The sequence below is a fragment of the Dioscorea cayenensis genome, chromosome 2, assembly GCF_009730915.1.
Source record: "Dioscorea cayenensis subsp. rotundata cultivar TDr96_F1 chromosome 2, TDr96_F1_v2_PseudoChromosome.rev07_lg8_w22 25.fasta, whole genome shotgun sequence".
NCBI classification, from domain to species: domain Eukaryota; kingdom Viridiplantae; phylum Streptophyta; class Magnoliopsida; order Dioscoreales; family Dioscoreaceae; genus Dioscorea; species Dioscorea cayenensis.
The window spans coordinates 19,167,223-19,186,081 of record NC_052472.1 but is presented as its reverse complement, the minus strand read 5'-3'; the positions used below and the strand labels follow the sequence as shown (position 1 = coordinate 19,186,081).

Below are 18,859 nucleotides of genomic sequence, written 5' to 3'. Positions count from 1 at the left end.
GAATGCCTAATGGATTGGTTTTGACTTTAGACAAGTAGAAGGGGTTAGAGGAAGCAATTTCTAAGATATATCCTCTTGATGAACACAGGACATGTGTGAGACATTTATACAAGAACTTCAAGAAGAAGTTTGCTAGAAATATATTACAGAAGATTTTTTGATCAACTGCAAATGCATTTACCACAACAAGCTACAATTCTTCTCTAGAAAGATTGAAAACAATAAATATGAGGGCATATGAATGGTTCTTAGACTTGGAGAAAAGGTGTGAAATTTGGAGTTAATCTCAATTTGGGACTATTGCCAAGTGTCATTACATCACAAACAATATCTCTAAAAGCTTCAATGCATGGGTTGTAGATTCAAGACACAGGCCAGTGTTGGATTTACTTGATACTGTCTGACAAAACATAATGTAGATGATGGATAGAAGGACTTTGACAGTTAGATGGAAAGGGAAAGTTGTTCCATTTGTAGTAAAAAATGTTAGGGAATCAAGTATGTGTTTAATTAAATATCATGTTAGAAGAAGCATTGACTTTAAGATAGAAGTATCATATAAAGACAAGAGATGTGAAGTGGTGCTCAATGAGAGAAAATGTACATGCAGAAGATGGCAAGTATCAGGTATACCATGTATGTATTCCCTTGCTTTTATGCATTCCATCAGAAGAGCAAAGTGGGAAGATTATGTTGATGATTATTTTTCAGTAGACAAATATAAAGCAACCTATCAAATGGAGGTTGCACCTATGCCTGATATGAATGAATCGGTCAGTACTGGTGATGGTGAGTCTCTACTACCACCTATCTCAAGGAGGCTAGCTAGTAGGCCTTGGAAAAATAGGATTATAGGTTTTGATGAAGTCAAGAAAGGTAGGCACAAACGTAAAAGATGTGGATCATTTGGCTAGAGAAAGAAAGTGATCCTTCAATGCAATCTATGGCTTCATCATCTAGTGTTCATCAAGCCTACAGGTAAGCAATGAATATTTAGTTAGGGGCTTCAATACATTCATGTCATACTCATTTTTAACAAAAGAAATATTTTATTTAGAGGAAGATCAAGATCAAGGGAGGATACCATTTTTATGTGCCACTAACAATAAAAAGAAGTGGGAGGCCTAGGAAAATTAGAAGGGAGGATCAAAACCAATGAGTTGGATGTTCTACAATTGATACTTAAACATGTATATCTTCATTTTCTCATTTTTTGTTAGTTATTGATTATGAGTTTCATTCTTTTTTTATGTTGTCTTTCCTATAATGATTTCATTTATTTTTAAGTTCTAATTGCAAATTCATCTCCATTTTTAAGGTTGATGTTAAGAATGGAGTTTGAGGTTGTTATTTGGGTTATTTGGAGATTGTTGTTTTTTAGAGGTTTAATATGTTTTTGCATTAATGAACATTATTACTTTAGTTGATGTTAAAAAAGTTGGTGTTCGATGTAATTTGTTTTAAAGAATTTTATGGGGAATTTGTTTGTTCAAAAAATTTGATATCTTTTAGAGAACTTGATGGTAAAAAGCTTAATATTGGATGGATGTTCAAAAAAAATTATTGGACTTCTTTCTTATAAATTTCATATATGATTATATTTTGAGTAGGTGTATGAAATTATTTGTTATATATTTTTACATGTCGTAATTTTTACCTATTTTTAGGTTGTGTTTGTAAAGAACATGTGATAATGTAAATTTTTTTAGAAATGTTTGTAAAAACCTTAAAAATATGAATTTACTCAAAAATTCATGAATTTTAATAATTTTTAAAAATAATTAAAGTGTATATAAAAAAATTGCATTGGTTATCTATAATTTAATTAATTTAAAGTCTATAAAATATAATAAAAAATTTAATGGGTATATTAACAAACCCATAATGGTCATTTGTTGAATGAAATGAGTAATGTCTATAAAATAAGAAAAAAAATTTAGAGGGGTATATAAGCAAACCCATTTTGGTAATTTTCCTTTTATTCCATCCATTGATTTAACACCATTAATGGTCAACTTAACCATAGGGGCATATAAGCAAATATAATTGATTTGTAGGGGTATACAAGAAAATATCATTTTTATGAGAGTATTTAAGTAAATTCATGATTTTACAGGGGTATGCAAGTAAAAATCCCTAATAATTATATGACTTGTTAGCATATCATTTTTTTATTTTGTGAAATTTTAACATATTTGTCTGATATATATAATATTAATATCAAATTCCAGATGAAAAACTTAATTTTGTAGTGTCGGGCAATAATATTGAAAAATGTCAACCATTGGATAGCTCAATGGTATGATACAAGAGTATAAAGGGGAGGGCAAGAATTTGAATCATTTCCCAAGCAGTATTGTTTCTATCCTGTTCATGCACTGTATATTTGGGTCTAATATTGTTCATCAATACTGTTTATGGGTCTAGGTGTGGGTCCCCTATGAGAAAAACAGTGGTTTCACCCCTCCAAGGTTACATGATAAGGAGATTTTCTTAAAGAGGCTAGTAAGTCACCGTAATTAGTGCATCTCTGTACTTATCTGTCCTTTTAACAATTTTTTAAATGAGGTGTGCTTGTTGCCTATTAAAAAAAATTAATATTAAAAAAAATATGAACCATACTTCAGAAAAAAAATGCATAATTTTCCACAAAGACCAACATTTGGAGACTGAAATCCCACTACATTGTGGAGTTTGGGCTCCACGAGATGACCTTCTTTTAAGTCTCTCATGATCTTTTATAATTATTGAACACTTTGAACTTCTTTTTCCATGGAAATGCTAACAGTTTTGGTGCTTATAAAGAAATGTTCACACTTCACTAATTCAAGATGTTCTGTGGCAACTTTGTGAAAAATCAATATTCATGGAAAAATACTAGTCTTCACTTTCATATTGCTCATGTTTTTTTTTTCACCATAATAGGAAATGAGAGGAAACTAAAAATATAGTCGATATAAAAATATATTTTTAAATTAGTAAACAGTATTTTAGCATTGTAACAATAACCTAGCCGCTAATCCAATTGAATGCCAAAGATCAAGGTTTTAACTTCTTCCCAATACATTGGTTGAATCCTAAAATAAAAAAATATATATATGTTTGGGGTGGTTTATCCAAATTATCACAAAAATATAAATAAATAAATAAATAAATATAAACAGTGTTCTTTTTTTTTTATAAATTAGCGACAATTATCTTTTTATGTTTTTTGCATTGTGCTCACTTATAAGCTATGCTTTGGTTCCTACAATATTATGATTTCAGATGATGAACTCAAGTTAAAAATACCAAAATTTTAGCATAAAAAAGAAAAAAAGCAAATGGTTGTAGATTCCTGAAGAGAATGGAGCAGAAAGATTAGGACTTCAGACCAAAAAATTATTCAACTAACAAAAAAGCATCGCATTAATCATCAATAAGAGAAACAAATTTATAAATAAAAAAAAAAGACAAATTTGTTGATCACAATAGGCTTATATGATTTTTTTGAAATTAATGGATAAATTACACTTTTATTCTAGGTTTATAGTTTTTAATCATTAAAAAAAAAAACCTCTGTACTCTGAAATGCAACCCACGAGACTTTTTTTTTGGAAGGCAGCTAGGTTCCTTTGTTCTATTGTATAAGTTTTTGAAAAGTTCTATTGTATAAGTTGGATAAATTTTCCATGAAAATTGAAGAGCCTTTCCTCTATTCTTGTCATCTCCTAATTTTCTTAATTTCTGATCACATTACTTTTTACAGAATTTATATACTAGACCCACACGCCTAGAATTTTCCACACAAAAGCGGACTTTAGCTCCACCTTAAAAGTGGAGCTTAAGTCCGCCTTTAAAAAAAAAAAAAAAGTGGAGCTTAAGGTTGTACATATATATAAAGAGATAATGCGAGAGAGGGGGGACCAGAAAAATTATTACACATATCTTTGAAAAGACAAATGCTTAGAATGGGAGTGATGAAGAAACATTTTCAATTAGCTCTACTACTGTTTTATCTTCTCTGCTTGCAACTTGCTGGCTTTTGCAATTGTGTTGGTGGTTCCATTTGCAGAGAAGTAGAAAGGAAGGCACTTGTTGATTTCAAAAATGGCCTTGAAGATCCCAATGGACGTCTCTCTTCTTGGATTGGCTTGGAATGTTGCTCTTGGACCGGCGTGCATTGCCACAACTACACTGGGCATGTTATAAGGCTTGATCTCCGACACAATGGTGGCATCAGGTACTTGGGAGGTGAGATCCGGCCTTCTTTGCTTGTTTTGAATCACTTAAGATATTTAGATCTTAGTGATAACTTATTTAAAAATATTAGAATTCCAACTTTCTTGGGTTCACTGGCAAGTCTTCAATATCTTAACCTTTCTCTTAATGGCTTCATTGGGCGTGTCCCACACCAACTTGGTAATCTGTCTCGCTTGCAGTACCTTGATCTTTCAGGTAATTATCTTCATATGGTTGGAAGCCATTGGCTCACAAATCTTTCTTCTCTTCAATGCTTGAATTTGACTGGTGTGAATCTTTCCGAGACAAAAAACGTGTTCAAATCACTGAACACCTTTCCTTTGATATCTGAGATAAAGTTATCTCGTTGTGCTCTTCACGTCCCTCTTTCACTTGGTGCAGAAATTAACTTTACAAATCTTCGATTCCTTGTGTTGGGACACAGTGGTTAATCTGGTCCATAGTCCCACATCACCTGTGAGAGCCAATCTCTCTAGCTTTATATATCCTAAGTCAATCCTTCCCTCTAACTCGCAGGCATGGTAAGCTAGGGCTAGTGGGTCCCTGTCTTAATACTAGTATCGTAGCCTACTGTTCGATCGGGCTGTGATCAGATCTTGGGTCCCACATCCGCTGTGGGCCTGAGTGTTGGGACGCGAGTGCTAACCCTAGCCCATAGTCCCACATCACCCGGTGAGCCCAATCTCCTACTTTTATATATCCTAAGTCCAATCCTTCCTCTAACTGCATGAGTTATGAAGAAGTTAGTGTGCATGATTCTGCCTTAACACCTTGATCTTTCCTCCAATGATATTAACTCTGCCATGCCTCTTTGGTTGTTCAAGTTGAGTGGCCTTGAGTATCTTAATCTTCAATATAATAATTTTCAAGACCTTATCCCTTCTGATATTGGGAAACTTACTTCTCTTAGGGTCCTTGATCTCTAGGGAACTAAATATTTCTCTGGTGATCTAAATAGATTGGGAGAAATATTTTCCGGGAGTTTAGAGGAGTTGTATTGGAGTGATGCATCACTCAGTGGGCCATTGCCAAGTTGGTTGGGGAACCTTAAGTCTCTTAAGGCTCTTGACCTTTCCCTACAACTCAGTTTATGGCTCATTTCTTCAGCTCCGATTACCATCTTTGCAGGCCTTGTATCTTTCTTCCACTAATTTCAATGGAACTATTCCATACTATCTGGGACAATTATTTCCAGAGCTGGACATGTTGGACCTTTCTTATAATAATATAGCAGTGAGACCTGATTGGGTTCCTCCACCTAAACTAAAATATTTGCATATGAACGATTGCAAAGTGGGCCCAAGATTTCCATCATGGCTTCAGAATTTGAAAAATTTGTCTTCACTTGGAATGTCAAATGCAAGTATTGGTGATGTGCTACCACTATGGTTTTGGAACTTCTCTTTGGATATTGTAGACATAGATTTATCACACAACGAAATCAAAGGCAAGCTACCAGCATGTTCATTAAAATTAACCAATCTTAAAAGTTTGGATTTAAGTCATAATTATTTGGAAGGACAGTTGCCACAATTTTCATCATATTTAGTAGATTTGGATCCGGCGCATGGCTCATTCTCAAGGTCCACTTTCTCTAATACAAGCATTATAGTGCCAAATTTGTGGGAGTTGTATATTTCTTCAAACAAAATAACAGGAAGTATCCCTAGCTCATTATGTGAACTAAATTATTTGCAAGTCCTTGACCTCTCAAAGAATATGATTGAAGGAGTAATTCCTAATTGCTGGAATTCTTTAATAATAATGGATTTGTCTTATAACAATCTACATGGAATAATTCCCGCATCTATCTGCTCCACATTTTTGTGGGTTTTGCATTTGAGCAATAATGAATTTTTTGGAGAGTTCCCATTATCGTTTCAAAATTGTACATCATTGAGAAGTTTAGATCTTGAACATAATAAAATTAGTGGAAGCATACCAGCATGGCTTGGAGAAAATTTGCGGAGGCTAGAGATACTTGAGCTTCGATTTAATATGCTCACTGGAACTATTCCTCCACAATTGGAAAACCTCACATATCTTCATCTTATTGATGTTTCAAATAACCATCTATCAGGTGCCATACCACATAGTTTTGGCAACTTCACTGCCATGAAAACTAATAATCTTGGAAGAGTTTGGTCAGGCATAGAGTATTATGTGAACAATATTGAGATAAATATGAAAGGAAGAGAATTTCAGTTGGAAGGGAGAATACCATCATTATTTATTTGCATTGACCTCTCAAATAATATGTTATCAGGAGAGATACCAGAAGAACTAGCGCACCTTTCATTTCTGCAGAGCTTGAATTTATCCAGAAATCAATTATTAGGACAACTTTCTGAAAAAATGGGAGAGCTCAGGTGGTTGGAAGTTCTTGATTTATCAGTGAATAATCTTTCAGGTGTTATTCCTCCAACAATGATCAACTTAACATCATTGAATCATCTGAATTTATCGTACAACAATTTCTATGGTGAAATTCCATACGGTGGTCAATTCCAAGTACTTCTAGATCCATCTATTTATTTTGGCAACCAAGGCCTATGTGGTGTTCCATTAAATACAAAGTGTGAGATTGAAGCACCAGCGCAACCACCAGGGTTGCCAAACAATGAAGATGACAACAACTTGGAGGCCATATGGTTTTATTTGAGCATGTCTCTGGGATTCATATTTGGGTTTTGGGCAATTTTTGGTGCATTGATTCTGAAAAAAAAAGTGGAGGTATGCTTATTTTCGATTTGTTGATCATATTTATGATAAGATTTATGTTATTGTTGCTGTAAATGTAAAAAAAATGAAGAGAAAATGTTGCCTTGCTAGTGAATAGTGTTACCTTTTCTTCTTGAAGGCCAAAATAAAAGATTACAATCCATATAAATATAACAAGATCAGGTAATTAGTGGTATAACGTTACCTAGAGTCTAACATTTTACTGCCTACTTGTATTAATTATATGCATAAACTGTCATGAGAACTCTTTTGAGAATGTAATTTTAATTTGTTATGAAATGTTATCCAGTGTATTTATTTTATCTCTTATGTTAATGTTAGTACTAATAGAGCATATTATATATAAGTCGAACACATCAATGTGCTTGATCTTCCTGTGTTAGTGAAAGTTTTCAGTGAGTATATATATACTTGACAAAGCTTCTCAAAAGACAAAGCTTCAGCAGAAGTAATCCTGGTTCTTCAATTCTTCAACTAGTTTCTATGTTTTCTGCAAGCTCGCCTTAATTTCTCTTGAACTCCTCATCATCAAAAATACTTGAGATATGCCCCATGTGGTTCTATAAATTACCTATTACAAGACAATGGCAATTTGAGGGAGCAAGCAATTTTCTGCAATATATATGATCTGCATGCCAACAATATATACAGTAAAAAGGTATGGGTCTATCTTCTGTTTAATTAATTCTTGTTATTAATGTTATTGATTACTCTGCCATCTAATTAATTATAGTGTTCCTTTACATGGCCAAGTTAATTATAATAATTCTTCTTTCTCATGCATTGGCATACAACCATACATAAACCATGATTTTACAAGGGAGATACATCTATATATCTATTGTTCTGGCTCTTAATTAATATACTTCAAAGCATGCACATAGAGCTTGCCTCCATTGTTGTTGTGGTATTCTCATACTCCTCCTGGGAGTGAAGCACTAATTTTCCAAGTGTTATAAGAGGTTTGTTAATTAGGATAATTTTTGTTATCTGTGCTTTAAATATTTACTAGGATTTTTTTTTTTTTTGACGAGATGATTAATTGATGGTTAACAAGCAAGATTTATGCATTTTGATTTCGTCATTTTTTTTTAAGGAAATCAACCCACTGAGCTCTGATTTAACGCCAACGGTGAGCTCCTCATGTTGGCTAAATTGTAAATAATTTTTAAGAGCAAAGTTCTAACTTCTTATAATTATCATTGATAATGAGCGTATTTTTGCAAAATTACAAAACTCAATATCCAAATCCATGCTACTTTTGCGAGAACACCCTCATTTTTATTATTAATTAGTTGGGTTTGTTTCCATAAAATTGTAAAACTTTCTGTCCGTTCTACAGAAATCCCAATAATATTTGAGGATTTATATGATAATAATGTCAGAAAGTCACAATTAATTTGGTAATATTTGACTTTGACTGACGGTGTATACACCCAAATTTGTGGTTTTTTTTGTTTTTTTATGCGATGTTGAGATTGAGTGAGTGAGAGTAAGAATGGCGAAGTTGAAGGTCTACGCCGATCGAGTGTTGCAGCTATCGTGAGCGATCCTCATTTTTTGCAAGTAATTTTTCAAATTTTAACAATATCATGGTTTCAATTTCCTCTTTATTTGTATTCTTTATCAATTTCTGTTGATAATTCTGAAAAAGGTATTTCTCATACTTGTTTATTTGAGCTCATATCTGCTTATTTTACTTCGAATATATATATGCTTATTTTACTTCGAATATATATATATATATATATATATATATATATATATTCTCTTTTCAGATTGAATGGGATTGATTTTGAGGAGGTGAGGGTGGATCTCTCCAAGGGTCAACATCGAAATCCTCAATTCCAAGGTATTTGCTTGGAAATCCTTCTTCAGATTCGTAGTTCATGAGAAATTTCATTTTAATCTCCATGTTTGTTTCTGAGGTGTGTCAACTGGATGGGTGTTACTTTATTATCCTCTAAAAGATCATTTTTTTTTTATTTCCGGAAAATTTTAATTGATGGTTGTGCACTGCTTTTGCAGAAATAAATCCAATGAGGCAAGTTCTTTGAGAGGTAATCCATATTTTCTTCAATCCAATGAGAACCCACATTTTCGCTGATCGGCGGAGACGTCCGTCTCACGTTCGATCCCGATGGGCGGCTGGTGTACGTGCCAGTCTCCTTCCTTCAACCCCAAGCGGAGTCAGAGGAGGAGATGGAGGTTCCTTGGCCCTTTGACCTCGAGAAGGAAGATGATGGGGCGTTGTTGGCATTCTTTGACCCGATGTTAGGTGACACGGGGGAGATGCCGGCCTTGGCGATGAATTGTCCTCACTTTGGGCTGGGAGCGGTGGAGCTTGGCTCCGTCCCGATGGGCACCCTCAATTCACTATGAGTATGGCGAGGGAGGAAGAGGATGGTGTTGTTGACTCATCCTTGGAGTCTTCGTTTAGGGTGGAGAGTGTATCCCCAGTGGCGAGTGTTGAGGCGGTGCAGTGTGGCTTCGCAAAGGGGTGGTGGAGGCCATTCCGGTTGTGGATCTGGTGGAGTGGGACTCCCACGTCGGAGAGAAGCTTCGATTCTACGGAGCGGAGGGAGGTTATGGCTGTGATGAAGCAATGCACCCATGAGATCTCTGATCGGGAGAAGGGCAAGCAACCTTTGGGTTTGTCAACAGGAATCCAGGTAAGGTCGGGTGAGGACGGACCAGTAGAGCTTGGCTCACGTCCTGAGATTCGGGATGATGGTTCTTTGTTGGAGGCGGCTGTTGTGCGGAGTTTTCCGGTGGCCGATGCTATGGTCAAGCCCAGGTCCCATGGCGTTCGTGTTAACATTCCTGGTGCTATGGAGGTTAACAAGGACGGGAAGATGACGAAGGATGGGGTGGTGGACCATGGCTCCCACCGAGTTACACCGGCGGCGTCCTATCGGCCGAGAACTTCGGAAATTAGGACCGCTGGTCTATTGAATGCTCAGGAGAGAACTGGAGGTTTCGAACGGGCTCGGATCTCCGAGCGTAGTCTCGTGACTCGACCCGATGTCAGGACTGCGATGAATTCTAAACCTCGCCGTGTCGACTTCTGGTTGGCCAAAGAAAAGTTAGTGACAGGTGGCGCGGCGGCCAAGTCTGAGGTTCCGCAATCTGATAAGAACGTACGGATTTTAAAACGAGGCATGCATGAAGAATCACGTGATGTTGGATCACATGGTAATCAGATTCATTTTCACAAAGGTGGAGACCAGAGTGGCCAAAGAAGGATCTTTGTGGGCCTGGATTGTTGGACCCAATCACATTGGGAGGACCTGAGAGTTTCTCTGATTTGGGAAATCATAACATGCTGGATAATTGTGATCCTCTTCTTTTGTGTGAGGTGGGCTGTGACTTGGGCCGGGGTCTCTCTAAGAATCAGCCAGATGGTGTTTCCATGGTGAATGGGCCTGGCTTGATTGATGGGCCAATAATGCAATTTAATGGAGAATTGGATTTGGTCTCCAAGGACAGGGATTTGGGCCCAGAACTGGGGCGTGGGCCTTCAACTGATACTCTAGTGGTGGTAAAATTGGAGATCCCTCCATGTGTGGCCGGGATTGTGATGGGACAGAAGGAGGAGTCTTCATCCAAAATTGAGGGAAACATCTTTGGGAAGGGTGTGGATGCAGGTCCTATTCGGACTGAAGTCACTGATCTGGAGAATTTTAATTTGCGGGATGAATCGGTTCGACCTATTTTTCCTTCTCCAGTGGGTTTCTCCTGGGCTTTTTTGGAAGGAGTTTTCTCATCTTCTTCTAATTAGTTTTTTTATTTTGTTGAGCTTTTGGCTCTTTTGTCCAAAAATCATGAAATCCATGCTACTTTTGCGAGAACACCCTCATTTTTATTAGTAATTAGTTGGGGTTGTTTCCATAAAATTGTAAAACTTTCTGTCTGTTCTACTTCTCAGAAATCCCAATAAAAAAATTTGGTAAAAATTATATTAATGTTTGAGGATTTATATGATAATAATGTCGGAAAAAGTCACAATTAATTTGGTAATATTTGACTTTTGATCGACGGTGTACACACCCAAATTTTTTTGGTTTTTAATGCGATCTCTGAGATTGAGTGAGTGGGAGAAAGAATGGTTTCATTTTTAATTTTTTTATTTTTTTAATGAAAAGGTGGATAAAACCAGCTTGATAAAAAGGAAAAAATGGAGGCGAACAAAAAGTACAACAACAACACGAGGAAGCACCACTAGATGTGGTACAACAAACAAAGAGCAGTGCAAAACAACTGGACAAACACAATAAAGAACAAAAAGGGGCTGCAATGGACCCCCACCCGCAGTGAGCAAAATGACTAACTCTCCAACTGAGAAGGCGCCTCCTCGGCCGCTGAGCCCTCACAGAGCTCAGCCGATCTCTGACCCATGAACTCCAAACTACGCTTGATGGTACCAATTTGCTCCTCTATCTCCTCTTTGGAACCCTCTGAAATAGTTTCCTCTAATCTTCCCATGGCACTTTCTTTTTTGCCGAGCGTAGTAGATCCACCACAAACCCCGCCTTTTCATTCCACTTAGAAGAGGAAATCTTTTGTCTCTCACTGCGCCTGGTTCCCGGATTTGGCACCTTAGGGTCAGCAGCACTGTTCTTCTGTAACCCAAGCATAAAAGCCCTGAGATTTCTTTCGAACTCAAACACTAAATCATCATATTCGATCTCATCAGGCAAATCACTATCCACTGGGGTCATCCTCCCTCTCATCATCTATCCTGGAACTAGGACCACTAACACCATCTGAAGACCCATGAACATTATCTGGAATAAACGCCCGAACTCCAGACAAAAAATTCCAAGAAAAACCAAGTGGCGGAGCCAAAGCAGGTGGGGCATTAGTAACACCCTGTTCCACACTCTTAGACACAAAATCACCACTCTTAGAAACCTCCTCGTAAGCCTCCTGAAGGTCCTTCTTCCTTGGCCCAATAGCCTTTCCAGGCCCAGCAACCTCAACCTTCTTAAAATGGGCCGAGAAAAGGCCCACATCACAAATCAAAAAAGAATCCACATAATCTCCTCTCGGGCCTGAAGAAAACCCAACTTCAATAGCTAACCAACCCTCCAACACTGGACACAAATTAGTGACAACAGGGTCCACAAAAACCGAGCCCAGCCCACGATCTTTATCAACTAACCCTATCCCCTCTTGAGATACAACCTCGGACTGACCGAAGTTAGCCCTGCCAACCTCAACCAATGTTTCCACTCCACCTATCACTGGTTTCTAGGCCCTCTCTGAGCGAGCCACCCCACATTCGACACCGCACCTTCTCAAGCCGTCCGCCAAAGGACCCGAAAGATCACCCCGGAACCATCGGGTCCCTTCCCCGCCGATCTACGTGACCGTCAGTTCCAGACCTCTTTGTACGTTTGCGATGCTTCAGCAGTTCAATGCCATCGTGGGAGCACCGCTCCAGCACCGCCGACCGGGAGAGACGCTCAATCGGCTCCTGAAGCTTCCGGGCAAGAATCTCGAGGTTAGGAAGGGAGTCGAGCTCAACCATTCCCGCATCCGACCTAGTCAAGCAACCCTCACTGTATGTCTCAGCCCCTCTCCTTCAAGGCAGTATATTTCGAGCCCCGGATCACCCAGTTATTGCACTGCGATGGCACCCCTCACCACCTCGCAAGGCACCCCAGGCAGACTAGCATGGTGGGTGAGCTCCTGCAGATACCTATTTCCTCATGTGTCTCTCCATGCGTGCCATCAACCCCAACCTCCCCTGTAATCTACCAACATGTATCGTCCCTTGCTGCATCCTTCACCGTCGGGTGAGAGTATCATGGTGGTCAAACAATTCCTCCAAGTCCCATGGTGTCGGGTCCAGCGGTGCAGACAGACACAATATCTCCCTCCTCACTATCCAAAGACCACAAGGAGTCCTCACATGTGGCGAAGAGGGAGAAACTCACAACATAGTAGATTAATTGGCCATCGGGCTTGAAAGTCGGCGGACGTCACCATTCATCTCGAGGAACTAGTGTTTAAATTTGTATCTTAACAAAGCTAGGCGGGGATGGCCCTCGCTTTTCATTTGCGCTTGAATGGTTTCAATTTCGTTTTTCTTTGTCTTCTTTGCCAATTTCTGTTGATAATTCTAAAAAAATTATTTCTCATACTGTTTTGCTTGAGGAGGCCATGGGGAGTGTTCGGAGGAGTCTAGAGTTCTTGGGTCCCCGTGCTGAGGTGGAGCACTGTCCTGAGACGGATCTTGAGATTACATTGGCCGAGGAGGCGTCGGGACAGCAAACGGAGTAGTCCACTTGCTGGGTTGTTAGGTGGGGAGGAGGCCCCTTTTTTCTTCCTCCTTTATTTTTCTTGTATGTTCTCCGTTGTTTTGGTTAGTTGGTGTGTTTCGAGTTGTTGGTACCACTGCTAGTGGTTGGATGTCTTTTCCCCGTCTGTGTGGGGGGAGTCGGTGGTTTTTGTACTCTCTGTTATTTTATTAAAGTGGTTTATCCACCTTTTTCAAATTTGCTTGATCACATTAGGGCTTAGTTTTTAATCACAAAATTATATACTCTGAAATGCATGACTTTTTTCTATTATATGAGTTGAACAAATTTGCCATTAAAATTGAAAAGTCTTTTTTTTCATTAGACTTTTCCACAAATACAGGAAAAGTCATTCCTCTGTTCCTATCTTCACCTTATTTTCTTAATTTCTGATCACATTACTCTTTAAAAAATTTATTATACTGGACCCACAAGCATAGAATTTTCCACACAAAGGCGTACTTAAGGTTGTACATATATATATATAAAGAAATAATGCAAGAGGGGAACCAGAAAAAAATATTACACATCTTTGAAAAAACAAATGCTTAGAATGGGAGTGATGAAAAAACATTTTCAATTAGCTCTACTGTTTTGCCTTCTCTGCTTGGAACTTGCTGGCTTTTGCAATTGTGGTGGTGGTTCCATTTGCAGAGAAGTAGAAAGGAAGGCACTTGTTGATTTCAAAAATGGCCTTAAAGATCCCAATGGACGTCTCTCTTCTTGGATTGGCTTGGACTGTTGCTCTTGGACCGGCGTGCATTGCCACAACTACACTGGCCATGTTATAAGGCTTGATCTCCGCAGGTATGGTGGCAATGGGTCTTTGGAAGGTGAGATCCGGCCTTCTTTGCTTGTTTTGAATCACTTAAGATATTTGGATCTTAGTGAGAACTATTTTAAATATACTAGAATTCCAACTTTTCTGGGTTCACTGGTGAGTCTTCAATATCTTGACCTTTCTTCTGCTGGCTTCATTGGGCATGTCCCACACCAACTTGGTAATCTGTCTCGCTTGCAGTACCTTGATCTTTCATATAATTCTCTTGATATGGTTGGAAGCCATTGGCTCACAAATCTTTCTTCTCTTCAATGTTTGAATTTGACTGGTGTCAATCTTTCCAAGGCAAAAAATGTGCTCAAATTACTGAACACCCTTCCTTTGATATCTGAGATAAACTTATATGCTTGCGAGCTTCACGTCCCTCTTTCACTTGGTGCAGAAATTAACTTTACAAATCTTCGATCCCTTGATCTTTCCTCCAATGATATTAACTCTACCATGCCTCTTTGGTTGTTCAAGTTGAGTGGCCTTGAGTATCTTTATCTTCGAGGTAATAATATTCAAGACCTTATCCCTTCTGATATTGGGAAACTTACTTCTCTTAGGGTCCTTGATCTCTCATATAATGGAGTCCTAAGTGTTGGACTTCCAACAACTTTGGGGAAACTCTGTAACTTGAGCGAACTACATCTCTCGGGAAATGAATATTTCTCTGGTGATCTAAATAGATTGGGAGAAACTTTTTCTGGGTGCTTGAAAAACAGTTTAGAGGAGTTGTATTGGAGTCGTGCAGCACTCAGCGGGCCATTGCCAAGTTGGTTCGGGAACCTTAAGTCTCTGAAGCTTCTTGACCTTCATTACAACTCATTTTATGGTTCACTTCTTCAGCTCCTATTACCATCTTTGCAGGCCTTGGATCTTTCTTATAATAATTTCAATGGAACTATTCCAAAATATTTGGGACAATTATTACCGGAGCTGGACACGTTGGTCCTATCTTATAATAATATAGCAGTGAGAGCCGATTGGGTTCCTCCACCCAAACTAAAATATTTGAATATGAATTATTGCAAAATTGGCCCAAGGTTTCCATCATGGCTTCAGAATTTGAAAAATCTGTCTTCACTTGGAATGTCAAATTCAAATATTGTTGATGCGCTACCACTATGGTTTTGGAACTTCTCTTTGGACATTGGACGCATAGATTTATCACACAATGAAATTAAAGGCAAAATACTAGCAGGTTCATCAAAATTAACCAATCTTGAAAGTTTGGATTTAAGTCATAATTATTTTGAAGGACAGTTGCCACATTTTTCATCAAATCTAGCATATTCGGATCAGCCGCATGGCTTATTCTCAAGGTCCAATTTCTCCAATACAAGCTTTATACTGCCAAGTTTGTCTGAGTTGTATATTTCTTCAAACAAAATAACAGGAAGTATACCTAGCTCATTATGTGAACTAAATTATTTGCAAGTCCTTGACCTCTCGAAGAATATGATTGAAGGAGTAGTTCCTGATTGCTGGAATCATTCTTTGATAGTAATGGATTTGTCTTATAACAATCTACATGGAATAATTCCCGCATCTATCTTCTCCACAATTTTGTCAATTTTGCATTTGAGCAATAATGAATTTTTTGGAGAGCTTCCATTATCCTTTAAAAATTGTACATCATTGAAAACTTTAGATCTTGGAAATAATAAAATTAGTGGAAGTATACCAGTATGGCTTGGAGAAAATTTGCAGGCGCTAGAGACACTTGAGCTTCGATACAATATGCTTACTGGAACTATTCCTCCACAATTGGGAAACCTCACATTTCTTCATCTTATTGATGTTTCAAATAACCATCTATCAGGTGCCATACCATATAGTTTTGGCAACTTCAGTGCCATGAAAACTAATCCTGGAAGAGGTTGGTCAGGCATATATGATTATGTGAATAATATTGACATAAATATGAAAGGAAGAGAATTTCAGTTGGAAGGGAGAATACCATCATTATTTATTTGCATTGACCTCTCAAATAATATATTATCAGGAGAGATACCCGAAGAGCTAGCGCACCTTTCATTTCTGCAGAGCTTGAATTTATCCAGAAATCAATTATTAGGACAACTTTCAGAAAAAGTTGGAGAGCTTAGGTGGTTGGAAGTTCTTGATTTATCAGTGAATAATCTTTCAGGGGCTATTCCTCCAACAATGACCAACTTAACTTCATTGAATCATCTGAATTTACCATACAACAATTTCTATGGTGAAATTCCACACAGTGGGCAATTGCAAGTGCTTCCAGATCCATCTATTTATTTTGGCAACCAAGGTCTATGTGGTTTTCCATTAGATAAAAAGTGTGAGATTACAGCACCAGCTCAACCACCCGGGTTGCCAAACAATGAAGATGACAACAACTTTGAGGCCATATGGTTTTATTTGAGCATGTCTCTGGGATTCATATTTGGGTTTTGGGCAATTTCTGGTGCATTGATACTGAAAAAGAGTTGGAGGTATGCTTATTTTCGATTTGTTGATCATATTTATGACAAGATCTATGTTCTTGTTGTTGTAAATCTAAAAAAGATGAAGAGAAAATGTGGTCTTGCCAGTGAATAGTGTTACCTTGTCTTCTTGGAGGCCAAAATAAAAGATTACAATCCGTATAAGTGGAACAAGAGCAAGTAATTGGGGGTATGAGCTTATTTAGAGTTTTACATTTTACTGCCTACTTGTATTAATTATATGCATAAACTGTCATGAGAAATCTTTTGAGAATGTAATTTTAATTTGTTATGAAATGTTAGCCAGTGTATACATTTACTCTCTTATGTTAATGTTAGTGTTAATAGAGCATATTATATATAAGTCGAACATATCAATGTGTCTTCCTCTGTTAGTGGAAGTTCTCAGTGAGTATATACTTGACAAAGCTTCTCAAAAGACAAAGCTTCTGCTGAAGTGATCCTGGTTCTTCAATTCTTCAACTAGTTTCTATGTTTTCTGCAAGCTCGCCTTAATTTCTCTTGAATTCCTCATCATCAAAAATACTTGAGATATGCCCCATGTGGTTCTATAAATTACCTATTACAAGACAATGGCAATTTGAGTGAGCAAGTAATTTTCTGCAATATATATGATCTGCATGCCAACAATATATTACAGTAAAAAGGTATGGGTCTATCTTCTGTTTAATTAATTCTTGTTAATTATTAATGTTATTGATTACTCTGCCATCTAATTAATTATAGTGTTCCTTTACATGGCCAAGTTATAATAATTCTTCTTTCTCATGCAGTGGCATACAACCATATATCAACCATGATTTTACAAGGGAGATACATCTATATATCTATTATTCTGGCTCTTAATTAATATACTTTAAAGCATGCACACAGAGCTTGCCTCCATTGTTGTTGTGGCATTCTCATACTTCTCCTGGGAGTGAAGCACTAATTGTCCAAGTGGTATAAGAGGTTTGTTAATTAGGATATTTTTTGTTATATGTGCTTTAAATGTTTACTAGGATTTTTTTTTACAAGATGATTAATTGATGGTTAACAAGCAATATTTGTGCATTTTGATTTCGTCAATTTTTTTTCTTTTAGAAAATCAGCCCACTGAGCTCTGATTTAACGCCAACGGTGAGCTCCTCATGTTGGCTAAATTGTAAATAATTTATAAGAGAAAAGTTCTAACTTTTTATAATTATCATTGATAATGAGCGTAATTTTGCAAAATTACAAAACTCAATATCCTCTTTGCATAAACCCCCAGCAGGTTTGACAACCAAATCATGAAATCCATGCTACTTTTGCGAGAACACCCTCATTTTTATTAGTAATTAGTTGGGGTTGTTTTCCATAAAATTGTAAAACTTTCTGTCTGTTCTACAGAAATCCCAATAACTTTGGTAAAATTATATTCATGTATGAGGATGTACATGATAATAATGTCAGAAAAGTCACAATTAATTTGGTAATATTTGACTGACGGTGTACACACCCAAATTTTTTTTTTCATTTTGGTTTTTGTTCATGCGATGCTGAGATTGAGTGAGTGAGAGAGAAAGAATGGTGAAGCTGAAGGTCTACGCCGATCGACTGTCGCAGCCATCGCGAGCGATCCTCATTTTTTGCAGGTAATTTTTCAAATTTTAACAATATCATGGTTTCAATTTCCTCTTTATTTGTCTTCTTTACCAATTTCTGTTGATAATTCTAAAAAAAGTATTTCTCATACTTGTTTATTTGAGCTCATATTTGCTTATTTTTCTTCGAATATATATATATATATATATATATATATTCTCTTTTTTAGAATGAATGGGATTGATTTTGAGGAGGTGAGGGTGGATCTCTCCAAGGGGCAACATCGAAATCCTCAATTCCAAGGTATTTGCTTCGAAATCCTTCTTCAGATTTGTAGTTCATGAGGAGTTGTATTGGAGTGATGCAAAACTCACTGGGCAGTTGCCAATTTGGTTAGCGAAGCTCAAATCTCTCAAGACTTTTGATCTTTCTTTCAATTCATTGTATGGGTCATTTATTCAATTCCGACTACCATCTATGCAAGAGTTAAACCTTGCTAGAAATCAATTGAATGGAACGATTCCAAAATATTTGGGCCAATTATTTCCAAAGTTGGTCAAATTAAATCTTTCGTATAATAATCTGGTTGCCATTTTGACAGAAACACACTTTGATAATCTCACGAAGCTGGAATCTCTATGTTAGATTGAAAAGATTAACCAATTTTCATTAATTAAAACCTACAATGTACAAGG

At 37.2% G+C, this 18,859-nt stretch overlaps 3 protein-coding genes and 1 long non-coding RNA gene across 7 annotated transcripts; all 4 read left to right on the top strand.

Moving 5' to 3' along the window:
- The first annotated feature begins 3,950 nt into the window (after positions 1-3,950).
- LOC120273954 (receptor-like protein EIX2) lies at positions 3,951-4,673 on the top strand. Its single transcript, XM_039280708.1, has one exon. The coding sequence runs from the start codon at positions 3,951-3,953 to the stop codon at positions 4,671-4,673; it is 723 nt and encodes a 240-aa protein (XP_039136642.1).
- Positions 4,674-5,013: 340 nt separating this feature from the next.
- LOC120275646 (receptor-like protein EIX1) lies at positions 5,014-13,430 on the top strand. Of its 4 annotated transcripts, XM_039282295.1 has the most exons (4): positions 5,014-7,642; positions 8,462-8,550; positions 8,763-8,836; positions 9,013-9,322. In XM_039282295.1, the coding sequence occupies exon 1, from the start codon at positions 5,248-5,250 to the stop codon at positions 6,997-6,999; it is 1,752 nt and encodes a 583-aa protein (XP_039138229.1). In that variant the 5' UTR covers positions 5,014-5,247; the 3' UTR covers positions 7,000-7,642; positions 8,462-8,550; positions 8,763-8,836; positions 9,013-9,322. The 4 variants fall into 4 exon arrangements, with proteins under 4 accessions (XP_039138229.1, XP_039138238.1, XP_039138247.1 ...); XM_039282304.1 differs by lacking the exon at positions 9,013-9,322 and adding an exon at positions 13,150-13,430 and having other exon boundaries at positions 5,014-8,550; XM_039282313.1 differs by lacking the exon at positions 8,462-8,550.
- Positions 13,431-13,842: 412 nt separating this feature from the next.
- Positions 13,843-16,692, top strand: LOC120273944 (receptor-like protein EIX2). The gene has a single exon (XM_039280697.1). It carries the CDS (start codon positions 13,843-13,845, stop codon positions 16,690-16,692), a length of 2,850 nt encoding a protein of 949 aa, XP_039136631.1.
- Positions 16,693-18,136: 1,444 nt separating this feature from the next.
- LOC120277005 lies at positions 18,137-18,467 on the top strand. The gene is made up of 2 exons (XR_005541430.1): positions 18,137-18,214; positions 18,394-18,467. It is a non-coding gene; the product is annotated as an uncharacterized LOC120277005 (long non-coding RNA).
- The last annotated feature ends 392 nt before the right edge of the window (positions 18,468-18,859 follow it).